The following is a 13,616-nucleotide window of genomic DNA, read 5'->3' as shown; positions in this document are numbered from 1 at the left end:
TTTTAACCCGGTATGCAAAAAATTAATTTATGGTGAATCTAAATTCCATTTAAAAATTTATCACAGACTAATAAATTGCTGTATATGCAAGACTTCTTTAAAAATGTTATTAGGAAAGTTTTCACTTTCTCTTCCAAAGCTAGAAATGTCCCCGGATTAATTCTATTGGTTGATTGTTGCCCCTTGAAAGTGGAGCAAGCTTGCGCTCAGCTTAAATCAAACATCGCATATTTAGATGTACAAGAATCCAACAAATAGATTGAATTCATATTCTTATGATTTCTACAAGTATAACTAATTTTTTGAACTGGTGAAACAAACGGCTGCAAAATTGAAACTAAAACTTACACGAGTAATTCCCCATTAAGGAAAAGAATAGAGACCAAGAAAAGGAAAATAAAAACAACACTAGTGGGGAGAAAAGCGATAAAAGAACATTTGTATATGCAACAACGCGTGGTCATGCTAACAACTCATTCCTATAAACTAATTAAATCCAATCACTAAAACCATCAACCATCAGGATTCAGGAGAGTTTACTTTACTTGGCTTCTTTGAGGATAAAAGATCCCATAATTCCACTTAAGGCATTGCAAGTCATCTTTCCATGCTGGTAATTTGTAAAGCTTTTAGTTGCTCAACTCAATATTCACATCCATAGAAGCCCCAATAACTTATAACACACCGTTGCTCAGAACATGAGTATATCATCTATCATCAAGTTGACACAGCCTAGCTCGACCTGGATTTAAAAGAGATTCTGACATCGCCCAACCCTGCAACCAAAATAGATCATATGTGCTTGGAAATTTTCAATGATTTCATACATATGTGCAGTGACACAATTTTATTAATTTGTTTGCTATAGCCTTTAGTTTCATTGACTGCGATGGAAACAGAAGGCCATTTGCATTTTACAAACTTAGGATCTCAAGCAATAATTTCAGTCAGCGCTAAAATATTCAAAGCCAGGCTCCAAAAATACTGCAGTTGTAAGCATGACCTGATGCAAAACCAAAACCAACAGACAGATATATTGCCTCGATTTTTACCTGCTCATTAGCCTTATTCTTGAAAAGCCCATAAGTATTTGTCACAATCTTGCAAGAATCAGCAATACAAGAAGCAAGGTCTGAAACTCTCTGCATCGCATTTGAGTTAATATTCTCCCTCTGATTCTGAGATGAGACCTTACTTTCATTAGATGAATTTACGAAATTCAAAAGCACATGAGCCTGCACACATTATTTAAATTTTGAATACTCATCAAATTATGAATTCCAAAGCTATTCCAAAAAAAAAATTGATACAAAGACATGTATCTCACGTGGAATGCTGCTTTTAGAATGTCATCCGACTTCGCCTGATCCTTGAGTACAGCATAAACCTTACATTTTGAGGGGTTGTATGTCACAATGTACTTTTCCTTCTGTTACCATTTAGGAGAACATAAGAATTATATTACAAAATCACAATAGACAAATTTAAGAAACAGCTGAACAATGTTATGCTCTCATAAAGGACATACATCAAACAGGGGCTCAATAGCAACATATGCACTAGGATCTTGGAATGCATCCTTGACTCTTGATCCTAAAACAATTGAAAAGAAAACATCAGCTTGACTTTTTCAGAACAAAATGGCTGCAGAAAGCAAGTAAATATTTTTTAGTCCATTGATATACCGAGGACAACAGGCCTATCTTTCCATGGGAAACTGAATATGTTCTCATTCATATTGCCCTCGCACAAAGTGGGAACTCGTCCTGAAGGGAAACTTTTTAGTTAAAACATAATCAATCACAAGATGGAACAGTGTCTTAGATGTCACTTATATGTGCAAATATGAAAATGACTATGCAAGAAAGGGTACAGCTTGATGAAATGTGTTACCTGTTTTGATGAAAGAGTCGACTGCCACACTGAATCTTGCACAGTTAAGTGTGTGCAAAACCACAGATTTTACCTATTAATGCAATAACCATTAGTGACACAATCGTCACACAGGATGTTCGTCTAGATGAGAATCAATAATAGAAATGAAAAAACCAAACCTCTCTATAAGAGCTAAGGATATATCCACACGAAAGGAGAGAAAAAGTGGTCACAAGTGATGGATTCCTTTTGGCAATCCATATGCTTAAACCAGTTCCCAACTGCAAAATTGGCAAAGAAATGTTCCAGCAATTGATTTCAACAACAGGAACAAAAGACTTCAAGGGACAAGATTACTAACATTAACGTCAAGACTAAAGATATCACATTAGGATATATTAATGACATAAGAATGATAACATTCTGGAAGTACAAAGATATAATGTCAAAACATTTTAGTGACACATAAGTGAAGCAACAGCACACGGAGAGCATAAAGCTTAAAGATCAAACCATTTCACCATATTATTGATATTGGGAGCTACCATAGGATGCTAATTTTGTGTAACTTCATATTTCCAAACCCCAGGGTTACTTAAGTAATTTCCATATATTTGGTCATAAGCTATACATGAGTGAGGTTTTCTGTTTAGCTGGGTCTCAGTAAGTCTAATTTTGACATCCAATTTTTCTCAATTGATTCAGTAAAAATATTTAGAATCCTCAAGTCCTGCAAGTTTAGTACTTCCAATCATTGTTGAATAGCAAAATAACTAATAAATATTCTGATGCAATTGTTTCTTGAACGGAGAAAATTTTGATTTTAAACAGCAAAATTCTTTGCCTTGGTAATGTGATGCAAATATACCCTAGATCAGGCTTGTTTTCTTCCTTTCACTCTTTCCTTTGGCAGACAACTTAATAAATTCATCATTCTTCCACATTTGGAATTTTTCCTAGAATACACTCTAAATTTCACAGACACGGTTAGAGCGATTAATAAGGATCAACTTGACTCCTCATAGCCCCACTTCTTGGCTACAAATCACCTTTGCCTTGAGACTACCACCAATTTGTTCTCCTGCCATCATACATCAAGTAGGAAAAACTCACCAGCTTGATTTTTTTACTAATTTTGTTTTTCCCTTTATTACACAGTTATTCACGTAAAAGTAATTTCTTGTATTCAAAGCATATAATGTTAAATACATGCGCAAACAGGTATGCATGCACTCATGTAGCTGATTGAATAGATGAGCAAAGAAAAGAATCAACCAGGTTAACTAAGTTCCTGAGTTACTCTCCAGCTAACACTGATCTAGATGCACGGAGACGTGGAAATGTAGCAAACAATTTGCCACAAAAATTATATCATTCATCCCTTATAATAATGTCGGTTTAAGATCATAAATATACCAGGTCTGCAATATTGCCGACACATTCCCCTTTAGCAGTGACATCTCCTATGTTTTCTCCTTTAGCAAAGGCTTTGTAAATTGGCGTCCGAGTTGATGTCGACGTCACAGCAGCAACATTCTGAGAGCAGAAAGCAGAAGCACATAAGCCTGCTGAACTAACGCTAAATTGAATCACTCACAACAAAAAGAAATCAAACCTTTGCTACATTTGCAGCACAAGCCAAAGGAAGAAATAGATGTGGCACCGCAGCAGTTGCCAGTTCCACTCCAGCACCCAATTCCATTAAAAGATCACCTGCAAACCGCAGCTGTAACACAATAACTTTCAGAAAGCAGATTGTATGATGCCTGCAGTTATATTATCGAACTGTCCAGAAACAGCTAGTAATTTTGCACCTGTTTCAGATCATAATCGAATTTCTTTCCTTGCCGAGCAAAAAGCATCTTTCCAACACGACCAGCGCCATCCTACACAAAAACCCAATAGCACATTAATGTGAAAACACTGTACGACAATCCAAATGATGTTCAAGCTTTGAGCTGTTTTCAAGAACTTATTGTCACAAATAGCTCTATCAGTACATCTTCATGGAAGAACTATTGAGCAGAAAGGACCATCCCATCCGGCCATCCGAATTGTTGGTTAAAGTATAAGTCTATAATCGGTTACCTTGAGAATCCAATTGATAGCTACAGCCCCAGGAGCAGCTCTATTTCTGGAAACTCCAACAGAACTCAAAAGCGTTTGAGTTGTGAAAACTCCCATTGCTCCACCAAAGAAGTGCTATGAGAAATCGAAAGAACATGTTACTACAGGCTCATTCACAAGGTCAGAGTGAGTTTTGAGAGAAAGCAATAAAAAAGAGAGTACCTTGAGAGCTCTCCAGGTCATGTAAGGAACATAAGAAGGAGTAACACTGTCGGGGAACCCTTCCGGAACAACATACGATCTAACGAATGCCATCAATCCCTGCAATCGAAAAACGAACTACAAATTAGTTAGTTGTCGCGAATGGAGCAGAAGAGAGAGAGAGAGAGAGAGAGAGAGAGATGACATCTAGAGGAGCTTGAGGAGAGTGCAAAGTGAGAGCGCGAAATGAATTCTTCTTGAATCCACCTCCGGCGTCGGCGTCGGCGACATAGTTCCATCTGCGGCCATCGATCTCCTCGCAGCAGATGAATCTGACGGTGGATTGTTGAGAGGCGGGAAGGGTGAGGGCGGGCGGGGTGTCGAGGAGGGGGGAGGAGGAGGCCAAATTGGCGCTGATGCGGAGGGTCTCCCGCACCAGTATGTCCGGCGAGGATGCCGCAATGGTAGCGGTGGTGGAGTTTGCCGACTGCTTGACGTTGAGGTTTATGGGAGCCATGTCGTTCCCAAAATTGAGAATTGAAATAAAAATAGAAATGCAATGCTACTACTGCTACGCAGTATGTAGCAGTGAAGGGAACGAGAGAGAGATCATAGATTTGATCGAAAGAGTCTAATGAGAATTGGAATTGGAATTGAAAAGAAGAGGAAATGGAATGGAATGGTGGAGAATATGAGGCGCGGCACAGGTGGCTTTCATTAATCAACGGACCTACTGAGGCTGCTTGTCACAAGTCACACAACTCACAGGCCACAGCTCCAAAATGCAATGCCTAATCAATAATAATACTGCCACCCACCCTTCCCATACGACGTCGTTTCTCTCCATACACTTGGCTGCACTCTGCTTTCTCCGTCCCACGTGCTTCCTCTTTTTTTCTTTCCGGGACCCTTTCACACGAAACACCAAACCACCCCCCCCCCTCTTTTTTTTGGTGACTGAACATAACACAAAGAAAAAACACCTAAGAGAAAGAGTAATACTCCTTTCTAATAATAAGGGGGTTGTAACCACTCTAGATATACCTGCTTGTTTAAAGCAGCAGTTTTAGCAATTAAATCAGCCGCTCTGTTTGCTGTACGCTGGATGAGCACTAAAGCAGTCTTAGCCATTAAAGCTTCTTTTATTCTCTCTTTCACTTTTTTCTTCATACTTTGTGAATATTTCTTTTTTGTTCCCACCTCCTAAACTATTTTAAAAAAATATTCTGTTAATCCTACTTTTTTTTTATATTAGTAATAATTTAATTAAAAAATATAAAAAATTAATTATAAATTTAATAAAATTATAAAAATTTAATAGAATAATTAAAATTCAAAATGTGATATTATGTAATTACGTGTATATATTTATTGATGATTTAATGAGTGATTATTAAATTAGACATATAATTAGAATAAAAAATTATTTTTTAAAGAATATATATGTTTAAAAAAATTTAAAAAAATATTATATGAGAGATGTAATTAAAGAGAGAGTGGATGCACTAATGGTAGTTATTTCATGGGTAAATAAGTATATAATATAAAAAAATGAAGCATTTTTACTATTTTAATCATATTTAATAGAAAAAAATCTACGTTGGATCTCGTATTAAAAAGCACCTAATTGAGAAAAACAAAACTAAAATAAGTGCTTATAAAAGTGCATTTGCAAGTATACAATATATTCACTTTAGATGGTTTTTTTATTTTGTAGTTAATTAGAATTTCATAATTGATTATAGGGTTAATTATTATGCGTGAAATAAATATTTTTGGCTTCTTCAATTCAATTAATATTGATTATAATTCATAAGTTGTCAAAATTAATTTTATTCAGTTATTTTTATGTGAAATTAATAACTGAAACAGTTAGATAATTTGTCAAATTTTACTAATTTATCATATAATAGTTTTTAATTATTAATGTTACATAAAAATAATTATATATAAATTTTTACTATTAATTTTTTAAATAAAAACTTATCAAACATAAATCACTTTATTTTCAAAAAAAATCTACAAAAGTAAAACTAAACACACACTAATTGTTATCTCACTCAATTATCATTAATTTAAGAAAAATATTAGAAATTATTGAAATTTATACTTTTTTGTCATTACTTATCTATCAATTTAATTTTTTTGTTTAATTTTTTATTTTTTTTAGAATAGTAATCCAACAACATACTTTATCCCATATTTTTAAACATTAATGGCTAACTGATGACCAAAAATAATAAATTCTGATGGTTCTCTATTGTTCTCTTAATTTAATTTACATTGCTAAATTTATTATAACATGCCATTTATTATTTGTAAAAATATTATTCGTATACTAAAAATAACCACTAAAATTAACTATCAATGTATTTATGTATAAATATATATGATTTAATTTATTTTTAATATATATTTATATTTTAACATATATTTTATCGTGATAACTAATTTTAATAGCTAATTTTAATGTACACATAATATAATTGTATTATTTGTAAAATATTATTATCACATATATAGTATTCTCTTATAACATCACCTCAGATTTGACGATCCGGTATAATAACTTTTAGAGCAAATTATTACATGATGTTTTTTTCCCCATATATTTTTGCAGTTTTATATTAAATGATATAATTGACTTTTTTATGTTAATGTTAAATATGTTCTAGAGTTTATCTAAATCATTACGCTAACTTAATGATGATGAGTGTGTGTTTGTGTATATTTATGGAAGGATAGGAAAAGTCAAAGAAGATGAATTAGCAAAGCTAGCTAGCAAGTTGGGGCGGGAGGATAAAAGGGGTGGATAAGAACAAAGAAGATTAAATGGAAGGAGGCTGTGATTGGGAAAAGGAGAGTGGGCGTTAAATACATTAGCATTGGAGCTAACCACCCAAACCAAACCAATCAAAACAAAACATTTTCATCATTTTATTTGATGAGGCGATAGAAGTTGATGAAGTAGGCAACTGTCCTCTCCTGTAAAATTGTATTCCAGAGTCCACCATCCAACTATTTATTTAGGCCACACTAACTTTCCTTGTGGGTTATTGTTGCCGGTTACCAATAAACTACTCTTCATTATATTAACAACTTAACAGCCGCTTTCTCCATCCAAAAATCATAAATTCATTTAGTATAATACTTTGCTTTATGCATTTTTCACTTTCAATTTACTCTATTATGAGATGGAAGGTGTATATTAATATTCAGTGTGTTAAATTTAAGAGTTCTGTAAATTGAACTAATTAATCTGGTTAACATATTTCACTAGAATAACAACTTTTAATCTTAGCTTTTTATGTCCATATCTTTATCTTAATACTAATAATAATAGTAATAGTAATTGTAATAATAATACAAATGGAGAGTTTTTTTTATTATGTGACGTCCATACATTGAGTTTGAAAATTATTTGCTTAGGTGTCGTTATTAGTAATTTTTAAAATTTTATTTATAAATTATAAGTTATTTACTTAGATGGTTATATTTTTTAAATTTTAAATTATTTGCTTAAGTTGTTTTTTTTAAGTTATTATTTTTTAAATTTTAAGTTATTTGCTTAGATTATTAATTTTTAAATTTTTAAATATACTTTCTTAAATTGTTAGATATTTAATTTTTAATATTCTTAAACTAATTTTAAAAAGTATTTATAAATTATTTGATTAAAAAGTTACTTCTTAACCTTTTAAATTATAGTTATATTTTATTTTTATTATAATAATACCACTCTTTTATTTAAAGAAAAAGTTAACAAATTATCATCTTCAAAAAAACTAAGTTTACTTAATAACTAATGACAATTAACAATAACTAAGTACATGTAGTTACCTCATATTTTTTTTACTCTTTTTTATTTTGGAAAAAACTATACTATTAAATTAATTAGTTATTAGGATTTATAATTTAAATTTATTTGTTTTATCTGTAAATTTAAATCAAACTCAATTACGTTTTAGAAAATCCTAACTATAAGTCAAACTCAATTACGTTTTAGAAAATCCTAACTATAAGTCAACTATAAAATTATGAGTTAGAGATACATAATACAACATCTTCATTGTTTAGCACAATTAATTAATTTCTTTATATATTTGTCTTATTTAAAATTTATCTACCTTTTTTTAATGGCAGTTGGTGTTCACAAAATTGTTGAGATCAATTTTACGGTTAAGAATTTGTGTGTACATATACGAATGATAAGATTATAGACAGTTGGACACTATCGAACTACAAAAATTATTTACTGCCATACTCAATTGAGATTATTTGGCTCGATGAAGATGTGAATTTTTTTTGCCATTGTTTTAATTAATATTGAGTTTGTATTATTGATATTTCAAATGTGTTTATTTACCATTTTTATTTGTTCTTTGATTTTTGTGTATCAATTCCTGGAAAAAAATGCATGCCTTAGTTAAGAGAGCTCTTGCGTCTCAATTCATGAATTTGCTAAGAGAAAAAATAATTTTGTGAGTTTAAACCAATGTATCGATGTGCGTAGACTTCCAGAATCGTCAAGTATCCCACAATATGGATGTAGCTTTGTAAATTTTGACATTGTCAGTGCTTCTGTATTCGATTACACATATGTGGGGCATCACACCAGAAGTGAACTAAGTGACGCCCTGCGTTTCTCTATTACGAATGATCTTGAGAAGTACTTGGAAGTCCTTTTACTCCACTCGAGTTTCCAAAGACACCTACAAAGATAAGTTGATAAGCTTAATGCAAGATTTAATAATTGGAAAGCCTCTTCTCTTTCATCTGCAGGAAGAACTACTCTAGTAAAATATGTCTTGTCTTCTATTCCTAGTTATATTATGTAGATTGCTATTTTACCTGTTTCTACTTGTAATATTATTAACCGTAAATGCAAAAATTTTTTGTGGAGAGAAACTGATACTACTAAGAAGGTTCACCTTATTAGTTGGAAGAGTGTTTCTAAACCAAAAATATCTGGAAATTTGGATATTATACATGCAAGAGAGCTGAATCGGGCTTTTATGATGAAGATTGACCGGGACCTAATAAAAAAAAAGACAATCTTTGGATCAAGGTTCTTAGATCGAAATACAAATGTGGAGTTGATATGATGCCCACCGTAAGGAGGAAAAAGAAAGATTTAAATTTGTGGAAAGGAATATGTTCAGCTTAGAATGATGTGAAAAATAACTCTATATGGTGGATAGGCAATGGAAAAAAGATCAATTTTTGGAAGAGGAGTGCTAAGGGGCCAGCAGGTTCGTAGCCATCAATTAGCCATCATTAATGTTTTTAATGGTGTGAGATTACATTTTTTTTTTGTTTGTTTTCCACGGTATCCCCCAACCCGACAGTTCAAGGACTAATCCGTCGTGGATCTAAGCTCCATTTAATGGTCTGCCGCTAGCCAATGGGTTGCTACATGCACAAGGCGGGATTCAAATCCCCGACACTTATTTAAGCGGACGAGTATACTGACCACTCGACCAACCCAAATTGGTTGTGTGAGATTACATCTAATAGTATATAATTACTCACTTTTCTTTTGCTGGTTAAGTGCTGGTCAGATTTTAATAAAAGTGGGGACTTTCTCTTTTTGAAAACACAACTGGTTGCCAAAGTTTGGGAAACTAGATTCTCTAGTTACCCAAGTTTTAAACCCTGTTGATTATTCATCATCTCTAAATGATTTTGTCTATTTCAGGTGATTGGGATGTCTCTAAATTAAGGGAATGGCTGCCGGATAAAACAGTTAGCAATATTATGATTTTATGAGTCTTTCACCTTCTTCTCCATAGAAAGGTATGGAAAAAATAGCTTGAGACAACTCTCCTGATGGAACTTTCAACCTGAAATCAGCTTATCAATCCTTGATGGGAAACGCGGATCCTCTCGATAAGATCTTCAAACTCGTCTGAGATTAAAAAGGGCCAGAGCAGATTCGATTGATCTTCATGTGATTGGTAGCAAAAGGAGCACTTCTAACCAACGAGGAGAGGAGAAGAAGGCACATGACCACCTCAGCGTATTGTCCAAGATGCAATTGGGTAGAAGAAACGTCACTACATGCCCTTCGAGAATGCCTTTATGTTGTATCCATCTGCCAAGCTACTTTGTCCCATAATCGTCGGAAGAAAATTTTCCGTCTCAGAAATTGTGAGTGGCTCATTGACAACCTTTCTAAGCATAATGAATGGGAAATTTGGTTCGGTGTTACCATCCATTTTCTTTGGTATCTCTGGAACAAATTCATCTTTGAGGGAAAGACCATCAGTATAGTGGAAGCCGTGGGTTCCATTAATGTCCGAGTGCACAAGGTGCTAAACATCGTGGAGTAAGGAACTGGAACGAGAAAAGTGAGAATGAGAGGAGACACTCTCATCAAGTGAAACCCACCAGAAAAAAAGATTGTCAAGGTGAATGTTGATGGCTCTGTCTTCAAAAGGAACAATAACGCCACTTGTGGGGTATTCTACGAAGCCATCTCAAAAGGTTTATCAAAGCCTTCTCCTTCAATCTTGGAAGCTATTCGATCACTCAAGCAAAACACTATGGCACCTTCAATTCAAAGGGTTTCAAATAGTTGTTGCAAATGATATACAAGTAATAATAGTAGAATCAAATTTTCAAGCGGCCATAAATCTAATAAAAGAGGGTTGTGCTACCTATCACCCTTACCATGTTCTGGTTAAAGATATTAGAATCATGGCAGCACGCATCCAACATTTGGAATGGTCCCATACTTATTGGGAACAAATACCGTCACTGATGTCTTGACTAAAAAAGGTCATGATCTTTCCATCAGCTTGCATATTTTTGACGCCCCATACCTTGATATTTTTTAAGTTCTTGATGCTAATGTTTTTGTTACCCTTAGAATAAGAGGAGCTAGCTAGTTTCTTGTTTTTTTTTTTTAATTGTTTCTTTGTTTCTTGGAGTCCTTGACCCCTATCTTCACCAAAAAAATTTTGATAAGTTTGTTGTTTAAAAAAAATCAATGATAAATTTATTTGATTCATTTATAATTTCGGTTATTTTTTTCTCTTAACAAATTTATTGACAACAAAATTTTTTTATTTTAATTTATTTTAAATATTATTGGATATCTTGTTAGAATTGAGAGTAAGAGTACTCTTAAAAAGAATGACAAGTCTACCACATACAATACTCTTGAATTAGAAGTCAATGATGGATAATCAATTATTTTTTTAAATATAAATACTTACACATAATAGATGAGTAAAAAGAAATCTAAAAATTTATATTAACTTCAATGTAAATTTATTTATTTGGATTTGTTTCAAGATTTTGGGACAAGTTACCTAAATAAAATAATTGGAATTCATATTTACCAGATTACAACTTTATAAAATAGCATACTGATGAGCGGATATTTTATACGCTTTTTGGGGTTAATTTCATATAGTTTTGAGTGTGTTTTAGTTAGTTTTTAGTCTATTTTCATTAGTTTTTAGGAAAAATTCATATTTCTGGACTTTACTATGAGTTGTGTGCTTTTCTGTAATTTCAAGTATTTTTCTGGCTGAAATTGAGGGAGCTGAGCTAAAATCTGATTCAGGCTGAAAAAGGACTGCTGATGCTGTTGGATTCTGACCTCCCTGCACTCAAAGTGAATTTTCTGGAGCTACAGAACTCGAAATGGCATGCTTCCAATTGCGTTGGAAAGTAGACATCCAGAGCTTTTCAGCAATATATAATAGTTCATACGTTGCACAAGGAAAGGATCAAAAGCTGGAGTTGAACGCCCAAACTGGCACAAAAACTGGCGTTCAACTCCACAAATGGCCTCTGCACGTGACTCACTTAAATCTCAGCCCCAGCACACACCGAGTGGGCCCCAGAAGTGGATCTCTGCATCATCCAGCATAGTCTACTCATTTTTGTAAACCTAGGCTACTAGTTTAGTATTTAAACAACTTTTAGAGACTTATTTTGTATCGGAGGACATTTTAGATCAAACCCTTGTATTCTCTGACGGCATGAGTCTCTAAACCCCATTGTTGGGGGTGAGGAGCTCTGCTGTGTCTCAATGAATTAATGCAAGTATTTCTGTTTTCCATTCAAACACGCTTGTTCCTATCTAAGATGTTCATTCGCACTTAACTGTGATGAAGGTGATGATCCGTGACATTCATCACCTTCCTCAAACCATGAACGTGTGCCTGACAACCACCTCCGTTCTATATCCGATTGAATGAGTATCTCTTAGATTCCTTAATCAGAATCTCCATGGTATAAGCTAGAACTGATAGCGGCATTCATGAGAATCCGGAAAGTCTAAACCTTGTCTGTGGTATTCCGAGTAGGATTCAAGGATTGAATGAATGTGACGAGCTTCAAACTCCTGAAGGCTAGGCGTTAGTGACAGACGCAAAAGGATAGTAAATTCTATTCCAACCGGATCGAGAACCAACCGGTGATTAGCCGTGCTGTGACAGAGCGCGTGAGCGTAGTTTTCACTGGAAGGATGGACGATAGCCATTGACAACGGTGATCCACCAACACACAGCTTGCCATAGGAGGACGTGCGTGCGTGAACAAGAAGACAGAGGAAAGCAGAGATTCAGAAGACAAAGCATCTCCAAAACTCCAACATATTCTCCATTACTGCATAACAAGTAACCTTTAATCCATGTTATATTGTTTATTTGCAATTCAACTGATAAACATAATTGACTTCCTGACTAAGATTTACAAAATAACCATAGATTGCTTCAAACCAACAATCTCCGTGGGATTCGACCCTTACTCACGTGAGGTATTACTTGGACGACCCAGTGCACTTGCTGGTCAGTGGTACGAATTGTGAAAAGTGTGATTCATAATTCGTGCACCAAGTTTTTGGCGCCGTTGCCGGGGATTGTTCGTGTTTGGACAACTGACGGTTTATTTTGTTGCTTAGATTAGGAAAATTTTTCTTTTTGGTTTAGAGTCTCTTATTATTGTTCTTGGTTAAAAATATCCTTCTTTAAAACAAGTGTTACATTTACTGCCCAATTGGCTAGAGTGTTAGTCTAAGCCCGTGGCAGTTTGGTACACTCTTTTTAAAACCTTTTTCATAAATAATATTTTCTCTATTAAATTGTATGCCAAACTTTAAGTTTGGTGTTTTCTTGTTGATTTCCCTTTGATTTTCGAAAATTTTGGTTTGGTTTTCTAAAAATTTTAAGTTTGGTGTTCTTTCTTCGTGTTCTTGAGTTTTCTTTGTGACTTGATCTTAAAATTTTTAAGTTTGGTGTTCCTTGGTCTTTTCCCTCCAAAATTTTCGAAAATAGGGAGCATTAGATCTAAAAATTTTAAATCTTGTGCTATCTTATTGTTTTTCTCTTTCCTCTTAAAAATAAAAAATATCTTTTCTCTCTATTTTAAAAACAGATTTTCAAAATATATTTCTAAAATTCAGATTTTTTTTATTTCAAAATTAAAAAATTTTTTTTTTCAAAATCATCATATCATTT

General features: G+C 33.6%; 1 protein-coding gene across 1 annotated transcript; it reads right to left on the bottom strand.

Annotated features, from left to right (window-relative positions):
• Window positions 1-236: 236 nt before the first annotated feature.
• Window positions 237-4,922, bottom strand: RUS6 (root UVB sensitive protein (Protein of unknown function, DUF647)). The gene is made up of 13 exons (XM_016339450.3): window positions 4,349-4,922; window positions 4,165-4,263; window positions 3,964-4,077; window positions 3,690-3,761; window positions 3,491-3,601; window positions 3,292-3,411; window positions 2,055-2,156; window positions 1,894-1,966; window positions 1,686-1,766; window positions 1,529-1,593; window positions 1,328-1,429; window positions 1,053-1,235; window positions 237-776 (listed from the first exon to the last, which is right to left on the bottom strand). The coding sequence occupies exons 1-13, from the start codon at window positions 4,658-4,660 to the stop codon at window positions 708-710; spliced, it is 1,503 nt and encodes a 500-aa protein (XP_016194936.2). The 5' UTR covers window positions 4,661-4,922; the 3' UTR covers window positions 237-707.
• Window positions 4,923-13,616: the final 8,694 nt, after the last annotated feature.

The sequence above is a fragment of the Arachis ipaensis genome, chromosome B1 (genome assembly GCF_059453495.1).
Source record: "Arachis ipaensis isolate K30076 ecotype BB chromosome B1, ASM5945349v1, whole genome shotgun sequence".
NCBI lineage: Eukaryota > Viridiplantae > Streptophyta > Magnoliopsida > Fabales > Fabaceae > Arachis > Arachis ipaensis.
The sequence above is the reverse complement of the archived record's forward strand: the minus strand, read 5'-3'. Positions and strand labels throughout refer to the sequence as shown.

What these genes read in the sequence shown, in the direction of transcription:
- RUS6 (XM_016339450.3), bottom strand. Translation starts at nt 4,660, where the DNA reads ATGGCTCCCATAAACCTCAACGTCAAGCAGTCGGCAAACTCCACCACC. An exon ending in TCGATTATGATCTGAAACAG is followed by an intron (nt 3,602 to 3,689) that starts GTGCAAAATTAC and finishes ATTGTGTTACAG; the next exon opens with CTGCGGTTTGCAGGTGATCT. An exon ending in TCGGCAATATTGCAGACCTG is followed by an intron (nt 2,157 to 3,291) that starts GTATATTTATGA and finishes CCAATTTTGCAG; the next exon opens with TTGGGAACTGGTTTAAGCAT.